Source organism: Mustela nigripes, chromosome 9, assembly GCF_022355385.1.
Source record: "Mustela nigripes isolate SB6536 chromosome 9, MUSNIG.SB6536, whole genome shotgun sequence".
Lineage (NCBI taxonomy): Eukaryota > Metazoa > Chordata > Mammalia > Carnivora > Mustelidae > Mustela > Mustela nigripes.
The window spans coordinates 34,680,048-34,702,583 of record NC_081565.1 but is presented as its reverse complement, the minus strand read 5'-3'; the positions used below and the strand labels follow the sequence as shown (position 1 = coordinate 34,702,583).

General features: G+C 52.2%; 1 protein-coding gene across 4 annotated transcripts in view; it reads right to left on the bottom strand.

Annotated features, from left to right (window-relative positions):
- Positions 1-10,323: 10,323 nt before the first annotated feature.
- The window catches only part of PAX5 (paired box 5), a 192,614-nt gene continuing 180,401 nt past the window's right edge, over positions 10,324-22,536 (bottom strand). For all 4 annotated transcript variants that reach the window (XM_059411301.1, XM_059411300.1, XM_059411302.1 and 1 more), the window contains 2 exons: positions 18,616-18,702; positions 10,324-12,453 (listed from right to left, as the gene is read on the bottom strand). In XM_059411301.1, the coding sequence (XP_059267284.1) occupies positions 12,377-12,453; positions 18,616-18,702 (164 nt within the window). In that variant the 3' untranslated portion in view covers positions 10,324-12,376. The remainder of the gene's footprint in view (positions 12,454-18,615; positions 18,703-22,536) is intronic.

Genomic DNA, 22,536 nt, shown 5'->3' with positions numbered 1-22,536 from the left:
AAACTCAGTGGCTTAAAACCACAGAATCTTCTTATATCCCAGTTTCTGCGGATGAGGAGTTTGGTGTGACTTAGCTTGGTCCTCTCCTTGAGGTCTCCCAAGACTGAAATCCAGTATTGGCTGGGGCTTCAATTTCATTTAAGGCTTGGGGTCCTTTTCCAAGTACACTGATTGTTGGCAGAATTTGATCTTTGTGGTTATACAACCGACACCCTCAGCCCCTAGAGGCTGCTCACCATTCCCTGCCACATGGCCCTCTCTACAACATGACTCTCTGCATCTTCAAGGCCAAAAAAAGCAGGGCATCTACTTCTCTGACCTCTAGATAGTCTTAAAGAAATCATCTGCTTATGTCAGGCTCGCCAGGGCAATCTCCCCTTTGATTAACTTAAAGTCAACTGATTAGGGACTTTCATAACATCCGCAGGGTCTCCTTACCTTTACCTTTGTGTGGTAATCCCATGTGCCTCCTCTCCCCAACTCCTGCACACTGTTTCTGGCTGTGGGAAATCTTCCTCTGCGTCTTCTCTGTCCCCCAGCCCCACCAAAGACTACTGTCACCACCGCATAGTCTCTAGCTTTCAGATGTCTCACCAGGGGGAAGGGTCTTTGGGGTGGGGTTCTAGCAGGATGGTGTAAAGGTGGTATGCAACTCTGGTGCCCCACAACCCATAGGGTTTACCCGTGTTTCTGCCTGGTCTCCTTTCCCTGCTTCAGTAAACACAAGGACAGGTCATCAAATCTGCAGGCCATACAGGAGTGAAATTCCAGTCTTCCCTTCTTGCTCTTAAAGCCACCTTCCCTTAGCTTTGGAGACAAGAAGCAATAGCTCTGCCCTCGGGACTTCTGAACTTGCATTTTGCCCAAGCTGACCACTTTTTTTCTCTCAGTCTTCTTATATTTAAGGTGGATGGGTGAAGACAGGGGGAGTCACTGGGTGGTCAGGTCTGTTCTCTGAATTGTCATCTCTCAGGTAGCACTGCAGAAGGTGACAGGACCCAACTCTTAGAGACTCCAAGAACTGCCGGTTTCAACTTTGGGTCTTGGCTGTGCAGTTCTGGGACAGCAGGAAAAATTCCATCAAGTCTCAGCAGCTGGTAAACAGTGCTCAATAAATGCTAAGAGGTATTATTGATCAAAACCCAACCCAAAGAGTCTTATATTTAGAAGCAGGACAGAAGATCAGAGTGGACCAGGAGCAAAGCTGCAGATGATAAGCTGTGGGACTCCTTCAGTTCCTCCGGGCCAGGAATGTACTTGTTCACCAGCCTGGTATCAGGTTGAATTCAACTGAGGGGAGGGCAGGAGTGAGGAGCAGGGAGGGCAGAACTCGTGCCATTCTTCAGCTTCAGCCTATTTGTCCTTCACTGCCCCAGAGTTGGGTAGGAAAGAACTGAATAAAGCTGAGACTGAAATTCTTCACCATTCATGGTGTTGTAAAGTTCCAGCTTGGTTAGCTATCCCCAGACCCATTTCCTCTTTCTCTTCAGCACGCAGGTAGACTACATCTCTCTGCCCGTGGCCACGAGATTGAGTTCTGACTAATAGCATGTGAGTGAAAATGATGTCTGCCATTTCCAGCCCTGCCCATGAAATCCTCTCAAGGCTGATCCTCCGCGTTTGTGCCTTTTTTGCAGGCTTGATGCAAACAAGCAAGATAACTTTGGAGGCTTCAAGTTGAAGCTGGCAGAGCCAAATGATAAAAGGGACCAAGATCCCTGAGTCACTTTGTAGAATGCTGCCTGCTGACCAGGAATGCCCACATTTAACAATTATTTGAGCAAAAGACATATTCTTTTGTGTTTAGACATTTAAGTTATGGGGTATGTTTGTTACATCAGCTGGCATTGCCTTAACCAATACACAAGTTCACAGAGGAAATGAGGAAATTAGTCTGTGTCTACATTGTCCCTGCTTTTAGAACCTTCTAGGAGTTTTAGACATTTATCTGCCATGCTCTATAAAGTCTGCACAATGTTTGAATTCCATTTCACAGAAAGGTTTTTTCCCCAAACCCTCTTCAGGGGCCTTTCCTATTAAAAAGTCCCATTTATAGAAACTACTACTTAGCATTTTTGGAACTTGTTATCCTATTCAGCAGACTCTAAGTCAGGAGGCTTTGAACTCGGACAATTACTGCTCTTGATTAACAACAAGAACTGATGAGTTGGCCTTTCCAGTGTGCTAAGCAAACTCAGCCAAGCAGAAAATATCACTGAAGGGGAAACAATGGGAAGTGATTTTCCTGGTTACATTACGAGCCGTTGTGATATTTACACATGTTTGTGGATAATGTGGGAAACTCTGCCGCTTGCGTGCCCTTCCTGATGACAGTGCTGGGCTCAAGACACCATGTTTCTCACTTGACCTGGGCTGTCGATGCCATCCTGTGGCTGCAAGCATCCAGGCCAGTGGGAAAACCACAGACCTGGGGGTGTGCAGGCGTGGGTGCAGGATCCCTGAACCATTGCTTCAGAGTACCTGCTCTTCCAGGTGTCCCTGGGGCCTCGGGTGGTCAGATGGCCCAGCTGGTGGCAGCCTAGAGGAGTGGCCGTTGCTTCATACCCTCACCAGAATGGGGTATTTTAAAAAGAGATGGTTGTGAAACTGACTCCTGTTGTTTTTAATCTCAGGTTGCACTTGTATTTCGTATGTCTTCATGTGTGAGTGGTCATGCACGTTCTTTATGCATTTCTTTAATGGGGACAGTAGTATTTTGCATATCGTTGCATACAAAATCTTCACATATTAAGGCAGTGCACCTCTTCATGTTTCATGGGTTTATTTTTCCACATTATTTGTCCATTTTTGTTATTGTTAACTTTTTTTTTGTACATTTAAAGTTTAAAAAAAATTAAGCAGTCAAAATTCTATCTTTTCCTTTGAGGCTATTCCATATCTTTAAGCTTACAAAGTCACATTCCATATAGAGGTGTGAATATATTCATCTATAAACACCACTAGTTTTATTAAAAATTGAAAAAGTAACCTCTTAGGGGCGCCTCCCTGGCTCAGTTGGTAGAGTATGAGATTCTTGATCTCAGGGTTCTGAGTTCAAGCCCCACATTGGGCATGGCGCCTGCTTAAAAGAAAAAAAAAATAACTGTTTAATCCACCAGGGGCTTATCTGAGTGAAAGGTGTGAGGTAAAGATCTTCTTGGGGCTTTGGTAGGCTCCTTGATGGTTCATTTCTGCATTCTACCTTTGTCTCACTCCTTTCCAGCTGCTATGACAAAAATACCATAGATTAGGTGGCTTGAACAACAAACGTTTATTTCTCACAGTTCTGGAGGCTGGGGTCCAAGGTCAGGGCATCGGCAGATTTGGTTTCTACCTAAGGCCTGTCTCCTATGTTCCCATATGGTAGAGGGATAAGAAAACTCCCCAGGGTCTCTTATAAGACCATTTGCGAGTGTTCCACCTCAAGACCTAACCTCCTCCCAAAGTTCTCTCCTCCTAAATACCATCACATTGGGGATTAAGTTGCCATATATGAATTTTCCTGAGACATATTAGGCTATGGCAACCCTCGTCATGCATTCAGTACTGAGCCTGGCTCAGAGAAGTTTCCAACTAGAGTTTGACCTTTGGATGTAAAATTTTGGCTTCTTACAGCTGAGAAGATCTTTTGGCAAAACTCATATTGGCCATTTGGGGAAAAAAACTCCCACAGTGCATGTATTCCTCACAAGATCATTGAAATAAATGTTATAAGGTTTATACCCATTGTATGGATGAAAAAAACCAAGGCTTCTAGAAGTTAAGAGACTGCTTACATCAGCAAACTGGCCACCCAACCCAGGCTCTTAGGAATCTTTGTCCTGCCTTTTTCACAGCCCTACGGCAGCCTCATTCCCCCACAGATCACCACCGCACCCAGCACCTAGCACCGGGCCTGGTTCCAGCGGGCGTTTGAGTGAAGGATGGGCCTAAGGTGAAAGTCTCCTATAGCAGACCTCAGGTATGTCCCTCTCATCCTCTTTGTGACAGTCACTGAGGTTGGAGGCGCCGGAGGCTGCTAGAGCGGATTCCAGGCTGGCATTTCCACCCCTCTTGCTGGAGGCCTTGCGTCGACCTCCCTTCTGCCTCCATTCACACCCGGGCTATGGCAGATACTGAGTGGCCCACACCCAAGGAGGGCAGGCTGGGGTCCTCTATCCCAGGGAGCTGGAAACGAGGGCATCAGGGACGGCGATGTCTGCTCTGCCTCACCAGATGGTCCCATTTTCAGTTCCAAAATGCTGCCACTTCTCCTTGAAGTTCGTGCCTCTAAGCCATGAGCCTGGGGAAGAAAGGCGCTGGGCCAGCGCTCCGCTGCACCAGCACGTCTCTCTCCCTCAGGAATCACCTTCGTCACCATCCATTGCCAAAATGAATGGAGGCTGCATGGCCGGCTTTATTAAATATGAATGAGTCGCAGCCCACGGCCCCCACGCGGTCACTCACCCACTCCATCTCTGGCAATTACTGCGTCGCACACACTGTGCCAAGGGGCGCAGCGGTCCCTGCCTGCCCTTGCAGACTGACACCGCCCAGCAGGGGCAGGGCTCAGCTCTGCAACTGCCCCTGATGGAAAGCCACTCCTGGGCTCCCGTGCACTCAGAATGGCTCTGCTTTGCAGGTGTAGGGACAGGGCACCTTCCACAGAAGGACTGTGGATTCTCAGGTTCCGAGCCTTCGCTGGGTCGGGCCTGTGGCTTTGGAGCCCAAGACAAGGTCTCCTGGTCTGGTGGGCTCCTGAGCAAAGCCTGCATGTTAGAGGTGTGTGGGTAACACCCAGACATTTTTTTATTTCAGGCAGTTTTAAGATCCAGGTTAAGAGCACGTGTGCGTGTGCACACCATCACTAAACACACATTCAGTGTGTGTTAACGTTACCTCACAAGAACCAACTAGATTGTGAGTTTCGTGTCACTAGGGTCCTTGGTAGCCCTGTTCACTGCTGTGTCCCCAGTGCTGGGGACAGAGAACCTGCTTAAACATTATTTGTTGAATGAATAAACAAGGTGGGTGTTACTGTTTAGGAGCAAATGAAGTGGAGGGACAGAACTCGCCAAGGTTCTCCAGCCACTGAGTGTCAGAGCTAGGTGTCCCCTCCAGGGCGGGGCTCCGGCCAGCCCCACAGGCTGCCAGCTTGCCCGCCCAGGGCCCTTCCTGCTCTGCCCAGGCCAGGGTCCAACACCACTCCACGCTGCTATAGGTACATGGATTTGTCTGACCTTAATTCCATCAGGAGAGCCAGAAAAATTCCCCATGGCCCCACGTGGCTCTGTCAAAGTTGTCAAACACCATCTATGAAGTTGTAAAGACAAACGAAATCAAATTCTTTTTCTGAACTTAAAAAATTACTTTTATTTTAGGAACCAATAAAATTATGGCAAATATTTACAAATAATTATCTCACATAAAGGTTACATAAAATCAATTCTTCACAAGTAACAGTCACTCATGAAAAGACACACAGATATTAAAACTACGCCAATCTTATTGCAAGTTTCTCCAACTAATCTAAAATAAAAGTGTTGCAATAAACCATTTAACTTAGAATAAAACCACAAATTTCAGGTTTGACGAGGAAAAAAAAAGTAAAAAACCAAAACCCCACCCCTGTTTTCTCCCAAGTCCCACCCCCAGCCCCTGCCCTCCTCCCAACAAAAGAAAAATATGTCCGACATCTTTGGCAAATTGGCACTGCTGTAATTACATTCAAATATTATTACACACAAAAGCAACACACGTCACTAAGAAAAAAACCCACCAATATTTCAAGTCAGTTATTTTCTACTAGAAAAAAAATACAAAACATACACATTTTTAAGAAGCATTTTTTTTTTTCAATCTGTTGGAGACAGATCGTCTCCCACTTTCAAAGGCAATTCAATTGTGGGGGGCTTTGTACTTTTTTTTGTACTTTTTTTTTTTTTTTAACAAGTAGCGTCTATGCAGGCATCACAAACTTTGGCGGATACAGTAGATATGTATTTCTTTGATGCTGGAAGATCAGACCCTAAGACAAAGTCAACTGTCTCAAAGAATGAGAAGCTAAATCCATGTGTCTTCCTGGCAAAGAGTTCCACTTGCAATGTAATCTGCATTTATTTCTATAAATACTCAATGTCCAAAGGCCACTAGAGGGTGAACAACCAGGGCAGCATCTGTCAGCAAGAGTCAGGGCAAAACCCAAATCAGATTTCCACCCTCGGCCCAGACTTGGAGGTCCAGCGGCAGGGGGTGGGGTGGGGGCAACCAGGGGGCCTCCACTGCCCACTCTACCCCCCCATTGATCTGGTAGCGTGGGGCCAGGGGATGGGCATGCCTCACCCTGAGCCCCAGGATAGGCTGCTGCCAGATCTGCTCACCATCTCTGACCAAAGGCAAGGAGAGCAGGCAAGAATTGGCATGAGGAGACTCAGCACCAGGTCTGAGTTTCAAGTGTCTGAGATGCACGGGTGTACGTGTGCGTGTGTGTGTGCACAATCACATGCACACATATGGAGGGGAGGGCCTTATCCGGAGGCTCTGAGTTTTGCAGGGCATTTCAGAAAGACTCAGGACTTATTTATTTTTAGCTTTATAGCAATTAATTGGCTATTGATTGGTTGGAATGTTCAACTCTCCATTTCCTCAAATACAATAAAATAGTTTCATTAAAATGTATTCATGCTTGAAAATAAGGGAGCCATTAAGTGGTTTCCTTTCTGTTCCACTCCAAGGGAAATGCACCATTTGTAAATCAAAAATCCATCATCCAAAATCACTTGTTCTTAATGGTGCTTTTAGAGAAGATGAGGGACATGGCCTTATGCGTGATTTTGGGGATGCGGGTGGCCCCATGGCCATTGTTGTAGGAATGGGTGGGCCTGTGGTTGGGGTGGGTGAGGCTCAGCTTGACCTCTTGCAGCCAGGCCTTAAGAGCCGGGCGAGGGGGTGCCTGACTCCCCATCTAACCCGCCCCCTGCTGTTGCACACACTTCTTTCCCCAGCCATGCTCAGAACTGTCTAGAGCTGAAAGGTGGAATTCCTGCCTGCCTTGTCCTGCCCACACGCCAAATGTACTACCTGAGATGGACTGTTTTAGAATTCGTTACGATTTCCTCAGTAAATAAAGAGTTATGTTTTCTCCTTGTGCTGCTCAGAGGTCTAAGATATAGGAAGGAGCATATCTAGACTTACTGCGTGGTGGTTACATTTACCCCCAGCTCAGACTTGGGCTAAATGGGATCCCTGGGAACAGATGGACTGAAACTCTAGATTGGCAGGGACGTGACCCTGAGGTCTCCTTGGATCCTGGGGTGGGGGGTGGCCCAGGAATGGGACCCCGTGTCGAGAAATCACAGCAAAGGAAAGAAAGTCTGCTGCCTGGCTGCTCCTGGCAGGCAGCCCACAACCCAGAAGCTGCATACCCCTCCTAGGAGAGCGGGCAGGCCGGGGACTTGCTTCCAGTCCTCTCTGGCAGCCCCTCGGGACCTGGCCGCCACTCTGGAGATGCAGCGGCAAGCTGACAGTGGGGAAGTGCAGATCAGCACTGTGGCTCCACCATGAATATGCAAGAGGGAATCCTGAGGTAAGGGGTCTGGCAGGGGACAAGGGGCTGAAGGGGCTGCTGGGAGGTGGGGCAGACTGCAGGCTAGGAGTCATGGCCTGACTGTCCAACTTTCCGATTATGTTTTGTTACCTTTTAAGAAATGTACTTGCCTTGGACCTCTCCGAGGCCAAAAGAACTAAAGGAATAAATTCTCCAGGAGCACCGATGTGCGTGCCTGGAAACCATCAAAGGCAGGCTCCTAGATGGGTGACAGGGCCACGGCCGCAAAGCCAGCTTCTTAGCGGGGCCTCCCAGGAGCTGGTATAGCCCAGAGCCCTGTGGGTGTCCATCCGCTCTAGCTTGGGCCTGGCCGATCCAGGGGCCTGGCTTTCTCTCTACCCTCGGGGCAGCTGTGTCTCAGACGTGTCTTGTTTCTAGGTGTTTGTCAGGAGTGCTTGGTTTGTTTTTAAGATTTGCTCCCCATGGCTTGGAGCTAAAATCTAGCTGAAATGTCATCCAGAAGGAGAGAAGCTGGTACCAGAGGCTCCCAAAGGTAGGGCAGTTGCTCTGGGCTATGACTTCTCATAAAGGGATTTTACCCCTCAGTGCCCTGTGGCCACATCTGGGGCACTTTCCTCCCCCCCCCCCCCCCCACAGGAAAGACCCCTCTCAAAGCCATCAGTCCGTCCACTCCCACCACTCCCAACTGTTCTATCCAACCCACCTTCAAAGCCCAAACAGTCTGCAAGAGCCCGGGGTGAGGAGGGAGGGGTAGGGACTGGGGAGGCCTGTCCGCAACAGTGACTGGCCTGACAAGCTGAAGCACGTCTCCCATCTTCAGTGAAAGGCAGGAGGTGAAGAAGAAGTGTAGCCCTGGACAAAAATTATTGGGTCACGAGCTAAGAGCCAGTGGATCAAACATGACCCACAAACCTGTTCTTTTGGTTGAAAAAGCATTTAAAAAGTTTCCACCTTTGAATGCCCCTGGATGGGGCCAGGTCCGTCCTACCCCCCATGCCTCCTCACTCCCTGCCTGAGTGGCAAGATGACTCTACCTGCCTGACTGGGGAAGCAGCAGTTCAGGGGCCTGGAGACTGCAGTCTGTGTTTCCCAGGCCTGTGGCCGCCATCAGGGCCTGCCTGGGGAATGCCTACATGGTGTCACAGACAGGTCTGAAGTCGGAGCCACGGTGAGGGGGGACATCTTGTAACCCCTGGAACCTGAGACCCTGGGAATCAGACGCAGACCCATGTGCAGGCCCCACCAGGGCCAATGGTGTGGTCTTGGATGTGCTCTGATCCCCTCAGAGTCTTAGGACCCAGCAGGGAAGAAACGTGAATGAAGCCTCAGGAGCACTGAAGTGAAGGAATCTGGGCAAAGACTTTGCAGGTTTGGTGTTAAATGGAAACCATGGTAGACCAGCAAAGCCACCAAGCCTTAGGCCATTTGGTCAGGCCAGCCTCTAGGTCTCTGTTCTTTCTTTCCTCATTGTGGGTATAGGGGGTTTCTAGGGATTGAAAGGTATGTCTAAGCCATATGCTCCCATGACAAGAGCACAATTTCTGTGGAGAGAGAATGAGGCCCAGAGATCTGAGAATTCACCTCACTTCTGTCTTGCCATGGAAGCCCCAAATCTCAGTTTTCCCATCTCTAGAGTGCGTATTGTGATCTTTGCCCCAGGGAATGGTCAAGGATTGCAAAGCACCATACAAATGTGAGTTATGAAAGGGCTAACCCTAACTAAGGCGCCTTGGGAAAGGGAGGCTGGATTTGATATGTCCTCAGATTTTCCAAGGCTGGAGCTAGACTAATGGTATGAAACTTTTTTTTTTTTTTTTTAAATAAAATCCACAGGGTCCTTTCTGAAAGTCAGAGCTGGAACATAGGGCTGAAGACCTGTGGAGGAGAACCCCAGGCCTCCAGCACAGTGCTGGTGAAAGCCCTGGCCTTGTTTTCCATTCACAGTTCTCTGGCATTTACTCAACAGCTTGTGTCCTTTGGAACCTTTCTCTCTAAGCTCCCAGGCAGTTCCACCAGGCAGCGTGTGGGCTGGGGAGAGCAGGTACTTGTGTGAGAACGTGCATGTACATCCTTGTGCTCTTGTGCTTCTGCCCGGCAGCCCAGGAATCAAGGGGTTGTCTTATAAATACAAATGCAATCTGAAGACCAGCAGAGCCTCAGGGGAGATAGGAAAGGCATGGATGGAGCTCATCACAGGGCACGAGAAGGAACAGAAGGGGACCAGCTGGGCTTTGATGAGGAAGGACAGTGTTTGCTTTAAGCAGTTGGTTCAGGGAAGGCCAACTTCCCAATAGCCCGAGACCACAAGGGGGGATGTGGACCAAAGGTGTTGGTACAAAAGGCCAAAGGCCTGATCTGAAGACCCCTGGGCCCACCCCTTCCTGCAGGAGGGAAGGAGGGAGGGAAGGAGGAAAGGAGAGGCCAGCTATCGTACCTTCTCCTACCTTGCCTGGCAGGTGGAGGCTGGAGCTAGTTCATCCTGTTCCTGGAGGTGGGCTCTGCCCACAGCTACCTCCCTTCTTTGCCCAGCAGGTTCCAAGGGCATGGGTGTGCCTGCAGGGAGCGCCCTGGCTCCACCTCTGCCCTGGGTGGTTGGGCCTCCTTGTGGACTTTCCATCTGTGGCAGTGGGCCCAGAACGATTTCCCACTGCCCTTGCTGTCAACTTCCCTCTCCAGGGATGGAGGGATCACCTTGTGCCAGGGGTCAGGAGGCTGAATCTTAGCCCCACCTCTGCCAGTCACTGCCTGGGGACTCCACCTTGTTGAGCCCTGGTTTCCTCTTCTCTCCCACCACCTTGTAGGATGTTGGGGAGTAAACACGCGGTAGCCAAGGATCTGTTCTATTTCCCTGCATTGTTCTAGGCTTCCCCAAACTGGGCCTCAGTTTCCCCTGGGGGGAGCTGGACTAGATCTTTTCAAGGCAGATTCCCATCCCTCTGCATGTTCTTATTTCCCATTTGGTCCAAATATTCCCATAGGTCCCACCCCCTATGCTTGCTCAGAAGTAGAAGACCTGCCCCCGGATGGCCCAGCTACAGCCCCAGCACCCTGGGAAAGAGGAAGGCAAGGAGATAACTGGAGGATGGCCTTGTAGGTGACCCAGCTGTACCAAGTCATCCGAGGCTCAAAGGGGAAGGTCTAGTCCGAGGTCACACAGCAAAGAAGTGGTGTGGCCAGGACAAGACCTCCCAGGCCCAGTAACCCCAGGCTCTGCACTGCCCCAGCTCTTTGCCAACTTGGTGACATGCAAACATCAGAGACCCTGTCATACGAGATGACAAAGTCTATTTTCATCTATGTAATTAAGCCTAGGTCGGGACAGGGCCTTCATCTTGTTGTTCTGACTTGGCAAGAAAGACTACTGAAGGAATTGAGGCTCCAGGCAAAGGGATAGTGGCCCCTGGCACTCCTATTTCAAAACCACTCCCAGTTCACACAGCATTTCCTTACTACTTATCCTGATCCCCTCCTGAAAGGCCTTCCTCTGTCCCCCACATCTTCCCAAGTGTTTTTTCTGACCACTCCAGCATCCACTGAGGTCTCCAAGCTCCCAGGGTCCTTGGCCATGGCCCTGACCATCACCACCCCTTGCATCAATAGGTATATACCCACTGTGCAAAGTTAGGCATCTGCTCCTACCCCAGCACCTCTATTCCTAGCTGCATACTAGGCTCAATGGGGACAGGGAGGGGCTAATTGGGAAGCTCTGGCTGACTGCTGTAGGTGTTTGTGGTCCTCAGTGCAATAATGTCTTTTTTGTTAATTATTGTCTATGTGCCAGGGACAGGCTTGCCCGGAATCCACTTTCTGGCATCCTGGAGGGTGGGAGAAAGGTCCACGGTGGGTGTCCAATGTGATTTGAGCCTGGGCATGCCTCAGAAAATACATCCCAGTTCAGTTCAGTGGTTCCAGGGGCTTGGGAGTCCCTGCCTTGGACTATGGTCTTCTGGGTCCTGTCCAGCCCCAGGATTCCAAGTCCACAATGCAGTCAGCACCTTGGACAGTATCTTTAGACTTTGTAGCTAAGGAATCAATCTCCCAGACAGTTCCTTGTTCTCTTTGAGTCCTTTGATATGGAAAAGAGCTGCTCACACTGCACTGGGGCCAAAAAAAACGGAATCAGGAAGTCAGGGCATCTCTCCAGTGTGTTTCTCCCGAGGAGGGATCTCAGGGGGTAAGCTTGAAGCATAACCAGCCCGATGAGCCTCTTAGTCCAGACGTTAAAGAAGTAGCAATGAGCAGTAAGGCTGTGCCCGGAGGTGGGCATCCTTAGTCTCAAGGACAACTCCGAGCCCACCTGTACGGGACAGCCAGGACAGAGGGGATGCTCTGCACACAGGTCTAAGACGTCCTGTGACACATCAGGAGTACTGGATGCATAATGGATGGGCAGTCTGCTCAGTTGGACCCTCAGGCCCACAAAAAAGCAAGAAGGTATTTACACGGGTGCTGTTGAAGTGACAAAAGCAAGCTCTCCTTCCCAGGCCTGGGGCAGGAAGACAGGTGGATGGTCAGTCAGCTGGGGACTGGCAGGCTAGGCTAGGGCTACAGTTGTCTGCAGAATAGTCTGTGGCTTTGCAGAGACCTGGTTGCTGTTGGGAGAAGCTCACTGATTGACTCTTAGAAATGGACGTGTGTCTAGAAGTCCAATGGCCTTACCATAGAACCCCAGCTCCCTGGCAGGAGAAGGTTGGGAGGGAGTTTCAGGTGAGAGGGGATTGCTGGGGGATGGTCTCACTGGACCCCTCTGGCTGTCTTCGGAGGGGCTGAGAGGCTATCGCCCTCAGTGATATGTATTATAAGTGCTTGGCGCCCGCCTTGCTCCGAGGGTCAGTGACGGTCGTAGGCAGTGGCGGCCGCAGGTGGGGCAGCTCCTCGGGCCGCAGCGCTGTAATAGTACGGGGAGCCTGGGGGAGACAGAAGAGGGCACGGAGGTTCAAGGGTGACCTTGTGCCTGCAACCCCATACCTGGGGTCCCCTTTCTACCGGGGGCCCCTCCCCTTCCTCCCAGGCCACCAAGGTCTCTGTCCCAGTCTGTTGCCCAGATTGCAAGCTTAATTAGGGTTGCTTCCTCTTAGGAGACTTCAAGGCCTCCTCCCCATCTAGAGCTGGGGGAGGCAGACTGGGGCCCTCAGGTCCAATCCTCCCTGCTGCCTGTTTCGGTAATAACGGTTTACTGGAACTCAGCCTTGCCCATTTGTTTCTGTGCTGTCCGTGGATGCTGTCCTGCTACCACAGCTGAGCTGACTGCTGCAGCTGAAGTCACATGTTCTGCCAAGCCCCAAATGTTTACTGTCTGGCCGAGTTTGCCCACTTCTGGCCTAGAGGGTGAAAAGCCATCACTTCTTAGTTCTCCCTGTGGATCCCTTGTGACCTGACTCCGCCCACCTTTCTGGCTTTCCCCCCAACAACCACTGATTCCCAGCCAACACCGTGCACAGACCACACCCCAGGGAGCTCAGACTGCGCACAGGTCTCAAGGACACCCTCATGCTAATAGCAACTACCCATGGAGAAGCATTTCTTCGGCCTCGCACTGCTTTTTCACATATGTTGTTTCATCTCCGCCTCCAGGACAGGCGAGTTAGCTCATTAGCCTCCTCTCCTTGCCTCTCTGCCTCTCTGCCTCTTCGCCTCTTCCTGTGCTCCTTCCTGAAGCCCTTCTGAGCTCAGCCTCCTCTGCAGCCTGGACCTGGGCCCCAACCATCTCTTTTACTGCTGCTTCCCCCACCCTGGGATGCCCCTGGATGGAGAACCCCACATGGTCAGGTGCTGGGTTCTGGCTCTTCCCTGTGTCTGTCTTCAGTCCCTGGTTGGTAGCTAGGCATGTGGCCTGTGCTCACAGCCAGGTCGGATGAGTAAAGGCACGGCAACACCCAGTAAACAGACAATAGCAGAGACCCCTGCCCATTTACTCGTTTCTTTTCTGGCTCTGTTGGGGACAATAAGGGGCAATAATCACAAACATCACAGACCAATGTCCAGAGTCAGCAGAGGGATTAGAGCTCTGGGGAATACAAGATGATTCTGGCTTGGAATATAAGATGAGTCAGGTTTCCTGGAGGATGTGGGTTGGGCTGGGTTTGGAGGACAGGAAGAGACAGACATGGGGAGCCTGAGGTATGGGAGTCCATGGTGGCCTCTCTCCCCGTGGAGGCCCTCCTACCTGTGACCTCCAGACAGAGCCAGGGTGAGGGCCAGGCTGGGTTCCTTCCACTGTCTCCAGGCTTCATTCTGGGGCTACCTGCTTCAGACAAGGCCTCCAGGAAGCCTATGCTGTGCCCAAACTCCTCCCCAGGGATGAAAGAGTCTGGGGGGCTCGGGGAGACCAGCAGATTCTCAGAACTACAAAGCTTAGAGATGCCAGGCCATTGCCTCATTTTACAGGTGAGGACACGAGGCTCAACATACAAAACCACATGCCCAAAGCCACAGGGCCTCTCAGTGCCATAGCCTAGCTCACATCCAGGACTCTTCCCACCATGGTGCAGTCCATGGTCTGTCTACCTACTGCTGGGGGGCAGGGTTTATCCAGGTGGACAATGGTGAGGGCCCGGGTGGACCCCAGACCATGCATGGGAATAGTGATCTGCTTAATTCCCTGGGGGAGTGGACTCATGTTTATTCTGAAATCCCAGCCAAATCCAAACCAATTCTGGTGAGTCTCCCAGATACCATAGCTGAGCACCAAATCATGGATTCTTGGCTGAATCACCCTGAACAAGTGGCTTAAATCTGAGTCTCCGTTTTCTCCTCTGTAAAAGGAGGTCATAATGGGGTCATATGAGGACACCACAAGACAAGGATATGAAAATGTTTTGGAAATCGACACTCTTCTAAGCCACTTAGAGCCATTCACTCTTTCCATTTCCAAAACAATTCCATCAGGTAGAGATTAGCGTTGTCCCCATGTAGCAGATGAAGAAGCCGAGGCAGAGAGACTGTAGGTTCCCCAAGATTACACAGCTCGTACATGATCTAGAGGGCAGGAGCGGGGAGGCACTGTAGCGCCTGCCACTGGCCCTCCAAACCCAGTCCCAATGCCCCTTTGCCCCCCTGGGGAGGGAGTACGGCTCAGGCAGCAGTGACAGGGAAATACCTCTCCGTGCTGATCTAGAAGGCAGAGACACCCATCCCATGCCAAGTGTTCCCAGAGATGGCTTTTCCTGCTGCCTCCTCTGTTACCTTCCTAGTTGGAGCCCTGGCTCAGAGACACCTGTCAGCCAGTCTTCTCTGTCCTCTCTTCGGGGTTGGGGACAGCATTAGGACAGTCCCCCATGGAGAATCTGTGGTGTCAGCCCTACATCCTGCCTTAGAGAGGAATGTGCGTGCCTGTGCCCCCGGGGGTGGGGGGTGGTCCTGCAGGCCTGGGCAGGGCAGAGGAGTGGAAAAACAGCAGGGACTGCCTTCACCAAGGGCTCTCCTAGGGGCAACAAATGTAAGTCTCCTGGGAGGAACCCGGCTCAACCCTCCCTTTTCCCACAGGCCACCACTCACCCCTGGCTCTGACTCATTCCCCTCCCAAAGCCTAATCTCTTGGCCAGCTTGTCCTCCAAAATCAAAAATGCCTGCATTTACCATGAGAAATGAAACCACCACCTTAGGAAGCACTGTGTCTTTCTAGTGCCCATTAGACCTCCATCTAGAATTTTTCCCAATTCAGTTTTATCAGTTTGTTCTTGACACAGTCATTCCAGGTTCCTGCTCACTCCCTCATCCCCTTACAGCAGGCCCCAAGCACACCCATTCTAATCCTAACTGACCCCTGCTTTCTTCCCCACCCCACCTGCCTCTGTGCCCCGCCCCCCAGCCTCGTCATTGTGCCCTGGCTGGGCCTTGTGTGGGCACAAGCTGGCGGCTCCTGCAGAGGGGGCTCCAGGGGAGGGGAGTTCTCCTGAGAATTCAGTGCCCAGCCTCACTAGGTCAGCGTTGCCCATCCTGGCTTTGGGGGTTTCTGGGAAGGGGACTACAACCAGGCTGGCCAAGGTGCAGGTGGTACATGTGAGGCTGTGAGCATACAGGTGTGTGCGTGTTGGGGGGGGCTCACCTGTTTCTGCAGCTCCCACTGATCGAGCAGGTGCACCAAGGAGCCTCAGAGCAGCTTCCCACACCCCACCCTGGTACCTTCCCCAGAAATAGTTGGTCTACCTCTCTGGTCCAGGGGGATGCTTTCAGTTAAAGGCCTGAAGACAGGCTGGGTAGAGGACAATCTGGCAGATGTGATGGGCATGCAGCTTATTTGCAAGACTATGGTGCAGTGAGCCCCGTGCTTCTGGAAGGTGGGATCACTGCTTATTCAGGGCTGTGGGCCTCAGGAGAGCGCCAGATTCAGCTCCTGCCTGAACGAAGCCGCCAGTGGCAATTATCCTCATTTTATAGCGGAGACAACTGAGGCCCAGACTGGAGGATGGCCTGACTACGATTTCCCAGGTTACAGACTTGAGAAGTACAGGGGCCATTTCTCATGTCTATCTGCCCAGTGTTGTGTTGACTTTCCCTGTGTTTGCAGGGTGTCCTGTGGTATGAGGCCCGCCTCTTTGAATGAACTCATTTTCTCATTCTGCTTGCTCCTAGGGCATAAGTGTGTCCCCTGGGCTCTGCCTATTAGAGTCTCTTGCATGTGAGGGCGCACTGGGAGGAAGTGAATGGGCCAAGAGACTTCATCTGCTAGGAGCAGATGGCGGAGGCACCCAGCTCCAAGTGGGAGTGGCGGCAGGGCTGAGCTCTCCCACACCCCGGCCAGAGCAACAGCAGAGGGCAGAGAGCCAACTGGCCATAGCAGGAGGGCTCCCCAGCCCTGGTAGTGTGGCTGGGTGATGTTCCCCACCATGTCCCCCCACACCTGTGTCTGGTCCTCCTGGAGATTCTAGAAGCCCCAGTACCCCTTAATAAATTGGTTTTCTGCTTCAACCAGCCAGAGTGGATTCTGTGATTTGTAACTGAAAGCCTAACAGATAAATACAGTAACTTGGCTTTCAAAAATTGGTCAGAGCTGTTCTCATCACATACATGGTCTGAGTATTCAGGCCCCTCAAGGCTTCCTATGGAGGGACAAGGCCTCTTTTCCTGGATGTCGTGCTGTTCAGACTTCATTGGTCAGGGAGAATAAGAGTACCACACCATACCCTGGTTATGAATATAAGCTCCGGGGTCAGGGTAACCAGAGTTTGAGTCCTCACTCTGCCACCTGCAGGCTGTGTGACTGCAGCTAAATTATATACCCTTTCTGAGCCCACTGTCTTGATCTGTATAATAGAGATAATAGTATGCACTCCCTTGGGCTGTTGAAATGATAAAATAAGGTGATCCACCTGAAGAGTCTTCCCCAGCGCCCACACAGTGAGCTGGTACTCATTTAGATGGATGGAGTTTTAGTTCCTCCTCTCCATAGTGGCTCTGGCCCTCTTAAGGCACTGACCACCTCCCTACACAGACACCCTTGCCTGAGGCTCCCTCAGCCCCAGCCTGGAGGCTCCCTGAGACAGAGTCCTCATCTTTCCCTACCAGGCACACACAGCCCATGCCTAACACCCAGGCATGTGAACTGCTTGCCCTCCAGCGCGAGCAGTGAAGGCCTCAGATGCCACCCAGCACGAGCCTCCCCTGCCATCCGCTTGGGCTCCAGACCCAGCCCTCTGCCTCTACCCCTCTGAAAGACTCTGGTTCAAGGAGACTGTGGTTAGCCTTTGCCTCCTAAGACTGACAGCTAGGTCAACTCAGAAACCAGGGCCTCTCCAAGCACTTGTTTCAGGAAAAGCATTAGGTAAATGGAGACATGGTTCAATACTTAGAATTGATTTTTACCAAAACCAAAAAAGAAGTCTACAGATCAGCCCATACAGGAGGCCAAAGTAATAAGATCCCAGTCATCTGTAAAATGAAATCAAGGCTTAGGGACCAGGAGTAGTAATTGGTAGTAATCATTCTTTATTCTACCCGCAAGGTTTGCATGACCCGCCAGAAGGCTCTGGGCAGGTGGAGGCCCAAGTACACCGATGGGTGGCAGCCAGGAAGGTATGGTGTCTGTCACGTGTATGCCCTAGTCCTCTAATCACAGACCCATGACCTGGCAATTAGAGTCCAAAGGGATCAGGTTCTTGCTTTTTCAAAGTCTGTTTCCCAGTCCTAAAATAATCCAGGATCCAGGAATTAATAGGTTCTACTTAACCTGACTTTTCAAAGCTGGACAGACAAGCCTGGGTGATCTCTAAGGCGCATCCTGACTGTGTGGGAATTCCTCGGCTAAGTGCTGGGGCAGGATCTGTGCCGCTGCTTGAGGCTCATTGGCTAGCTCTGCCCCCACATGGTGAGTGACATCTGTGAGTCCTGGCCCCCTGCTTAATGCTCCAGAACCTCCAGCTCCCATTATCACTCACCAGCTGGTTTCATGTCAGCTCTTTTTGGCCTTTTGAGGGCTGAGTTAGCCTGCTTGGTCTTTGCAGGGGCCCACATATCTCCGATGATATAAACAGATCAGGCTAGCCCCAGCAATGGATAATCTGCCAGCCTGAGGCCTGGGTAGAGGTGGGGCACCAGCTGAGCTCGGAATGGCAGGACGAGGAAGGCCTTTGGACACAGGGCACTCAATTTCCCAATGGAGTTGGCTCTGCTGAAGTCCATGCAGACATCACTAATCAATCACTAAGCCTCAGAGTCCTTATCAAGACAGGTAGCCACTACTAATCAATCCAAGTTGGCCTCCTTGCTGCCTCTTAGAGATTTCTCACCAGAAGATTCAGTGATTCTTAAGAAATATGTTACTCACGGGCAGGCACTTTTTCTACACTTCCCCCCCTTCCTTCAATGCCTCTTTTTCTCTGTTTCCCTGCTCTCCCATTTTCCCTTATCTGCCAAAACATCTCGGGGAGGGAAGAGGGCTCGAGTGGAGCTGGAGCGGTGTTTACTGTCTGAAGCTCCCATCACAACTCCTGGCTAGCACATATCTGACGCAAGCTACCCACCCTGACTAAGGGACCAGACTGCAGGCTGTCAAGGGACCCTGGCCCAAAGAGAGTCCTAATGTGGCAGCTGATGGCCCTGGGGCCCCACAGGGTTCTACCAGTACTCACCGAGCAGCCCCGGGTTGGGGAACCTCCAGGAGTCGTTGTACGAGGGATACTGAGGGTGGCTGTAGGGGCTCCCGGAAAACTCACTCCCTGCATGTGGTGGGCGGAGAGAGAAACAGGAACCAAATGTCAGGTCAGGTTTGGAAAATGCCAATGGCATTTGCCTCTTACAGAAATGGCAGGTACTCTTCGGAACCAATAAAGGCCGTTCTGGCCCATGTTCCTATCAAGCAGACGGCTAACACAGGCCTTGTGTTTCCCCCTGTAACATTTTCCTTAGCAGAGGGAGTGAATATCAGCCTCTAACATGCATACCATGACACTACTGTGTGCCAGGTGTTCCCTGGGGATATCGGACCATTTTACAGGTGAGAAAACCGATGCCCAGGATTCCTCACAAAATGGTCTTGACCCAAGTTCGAAGCTGCAGACCGCCTGGCTCTCAGCCCTGACCGAGGCACTCCAGTGCCCCCAGTGTGGTTTCAGTTTCACTGCCCATATGTTTCCTGAGTGGCTCTGGACTGAGAAGCCAAAGGTGACCTCGGTTCGAGTCTGGCCCACTGTGTTGTGAATCCAGAGGGGGATGCTCACGGGGCCCTGGTCTACGGGAGAGGATGAGACAGATGCTCAGGTCCATGCCAGGAGAAGGCAGACGGCACTTTGCTGAGAAGGCTGGGGAGCACAGCAGAGGGAGTGTGTCGGGGCCTTCCAGGCATTGGGAAAGGGGCTGAGGTTTGCTGCTGGGATGCTCAGGCAGAAACTCTGAGCTGTGTCAGGATAGGGATGGTGTTGGGGAAAGGTGGCGCAGTAGGACTTGAGGATGGCTCCCTCTGGCCCCAGACACAAGAAGTTGACGGGGCCCTACTTCTTGTGTCTGGCACTTTCCCTGTGCTCTTTCTTCAGCCCCCAGAGAGCCTGTTTATCACCAGTCAGTCCTAGGAAAGGAGTCCAAAATTCCTGCCTGCAAACCTTGCTGCTTTGGCTCTGCCTGTCTCCTCCCTGTGCCTGGGATTCCCAGAGCGCCTGGTTTGGACCTCACTTAGAGCGGACACCGCAATGCCTGGCCCGGTTGTGTTGGTAGCTGCCTGGCGAGAGGCTTTGTAAGCCACCGGTTACAGAGCATGTGGCCCCTCCCTGGCAGTGGTGACAGAAGTTACACAGCCTCAGGAGACCACCCTCAGCCCAGACATGCTTCCATGCATTCCTCTCAAGGATGCCAAAGGGCAGGAGCCTCCAGAAGGACCAACCAGAAGGCAGGACCTGGAGCGCTGCTCTTCCCTCAGCATCCAGGCCCAGCTGTAGGGTCCCTGGGGCTCCACCAGGTAGGGCAGAAACAATAAGGGATGCCCGAGGGGCCAGCTGCTCCCACCCCCTGGGCCCACCTGGCCCCCTCCCCATTTCTATAGGCAACCACAGGCGGAGCACATGCACACACGCACACACACACACACACATGCTCCTCCTCAGGCCTCTCTGGGGGCCACTCCCAGCCTGACAGGCTGAGCCTTCCAATTCTCTGTTTTTTATGCCTCAGTGGTCAGGGTGTCAGGTTCTGGCGGAGGGAGGGAGAGCATGGTGACAGAGCTGGGCCGCAGCAGCTCAGGCTCCGCATATCCATCAGTGCCTCCTCCTCCTCCTCTTAGGGGCCAACGTGGGGGATCAGAGAGACCGAGCAGCCTGGAGAAGGGGGACAGCCACCCTCTTCTCAGGGCTCTGGGCTGCCCCATCAGAGGCACTTCCTGACAGCGTTGTGCCTGGGCCCAGGGCACCAGGCCATGCTGGCAAAGGTGGTCTCCGCTTTTCCTTCTAGCAACATCATGCCTGTCTGCCAGGCTCAGCTCCAAGGCCACCTCTTCCGGGAAGCCCCCTTGATCTCCATTCCCTCAGAAATGCACATCTTGGATCCATTCAGCTGAAATTAACTGTGTGTTATACACCCTGCACCCTCCACCACCTGGCCCCCAAACTGGCTACTTTTTTCTCTGGGAAGCCCCCTCTTTAGACGCACCCCGTTTCCCGCAGCATCCCACAGCACCAACATGGGAGTCTCCCGTGACGTGGGAGTGTCTGCCCCACAGGTCTGGGTCTGTTTCCTCTCAGATCCTGTGCGCCAACCCCCACCCCCCACGCTCCCCATGTAATGACACCCCGTCCACAGCAGACAGTCGGGATCCGGGGAGAGCCTGTAGTCGCCTGCCTCTACCCGATACACAACACTCCTGCACATACGTCTGCATAGCTCCCTCTCTCATTTCCTTCTAGGCTTTGCTCCAGTTTCGTCTCCAGACCACCGAATTTAAAATGGAACCGTTCCGCCCCATCCTTCTTTCCTGCTTTATTTTCTTCCACAGAACTGATCATGACTCAACATCTCTTTTGTGCTTATCCTGTGAATTCTGCCTCCAGGAGGATGGACGCTCCATGGGGGCAGGGAGTTCCGTCTGTCAAATTCACGTCCCCATCCCACTGTCTAGCACAGGGCCTGGCATCTAGCAGTCACCGAGAACGGTCTGTTGAATGAATGAAGAGGTGTGCCTCAGTCCTCCAGGGACACAGATGACAGCTCTCGCTGCTTCTGCTATAAGTACTGCGAGCCGGGGTTGTGTGGAACGTCTGCTGCATGCCAGGATTCAAACTGGTATATCTGACCCACTAGTGGCTTCCACTCACAACACCGTCCTGCTCCTCAGTGGAAGATGAGGGCCCCCGGGGACCCCGCCTGGTGAGCTGAGTGGGGACTTTGTGGGCATCCTCAGCCTGCCCTGGAAGAGTGAGCACTCGGGGTAAGGGCACCTTCCCCAGCCCGGGGCCCGAGGCTGACCTGTGGGAGTGGTCCGGCCACCTGTTGGACACATGAGATGTGGGGAGGCCAGGTCCTCAGATACCAAAACGGCTGCTTGTCTAGAGACCTGGCCTAGTCCTGACCCCAAAGGTGGCCAGAAAGCCGCAGACTCTCTAGGTTCAAGCCCACAGGCTACCATTGAACCCAGTGGTCCCCAGGCAGTGAGGCACAGAGGCTGGGAGCAAGGTCCCTGGAGCCAGACTGTCGGGATTTAAATCCCGAGTGTCCTTCCTCTTAACTCTGTGACCTCGGGTGGATCATTCAGCCTCTCCGTGCCTCAGTATCTTCCTCAGTAAAGCAGGAGTAATTAACAGATCCCACTGTGTGTGGTCACTGTAAAGGCTGAACGGGTGACGATACACAGAGTGCCCAGCACACGGTGAACTCTCAGCAAATGTCGGCCACGACCATGACCTGATCCAGCTCACGAAAGCTTCTCTGGCATTCAGAATCTAATCTAACCTTCCTGACAGTCCCATGAAGCTCACAAGATAGATGCAACTGTTTGCATTTTCTGTGTGCAGAAATGGAGGCTCAGAAGGGTGGAGGGACTTCGAGGCTGCCCCCCCCCCCCCCCCCCCCCAGCTCAGGACCCTCTGCGTATGTGACCCTGCCTTCCCATCTCGGGCCTCTCTGTCTCCTCCTTTTATTTTCAACAGTCCCTTCTTGTCAGCTGAGCTTGGATTTCACTTCTCCCGGGCCATCTCCCCTGCTTCAGTTCCCCATACTCATGACACCCAAGGAACACTCACCTTCTTAGAAAAATGAATCCTGTCCAACTGAGAGAAGGTCTGGGGAAAGCACTGGGGGACTTTCTGGGGCTCCTGGGAGCCTGTGTGCCAGGAGAGACAGGATTTTGATAGGCAGAGGGAGCCAGTCTCTCCCAGGCACAAGCAAAGGGCTGCGTGGGACTGGTCAGAGTGTGACCACCTGCATGTCCAGGTCATTGTGAGGCCTGGCAGAGGCACGCCCCAGAGCAGAACTGGGGGGCAAGAATATCACGCTTTTCTCCCAGTAGAGCTGGGACCCAGGGGAGCCTAGGGAGTGCCAGGATCTGGAGCACGGGCTGAAGAAGGTGAGCC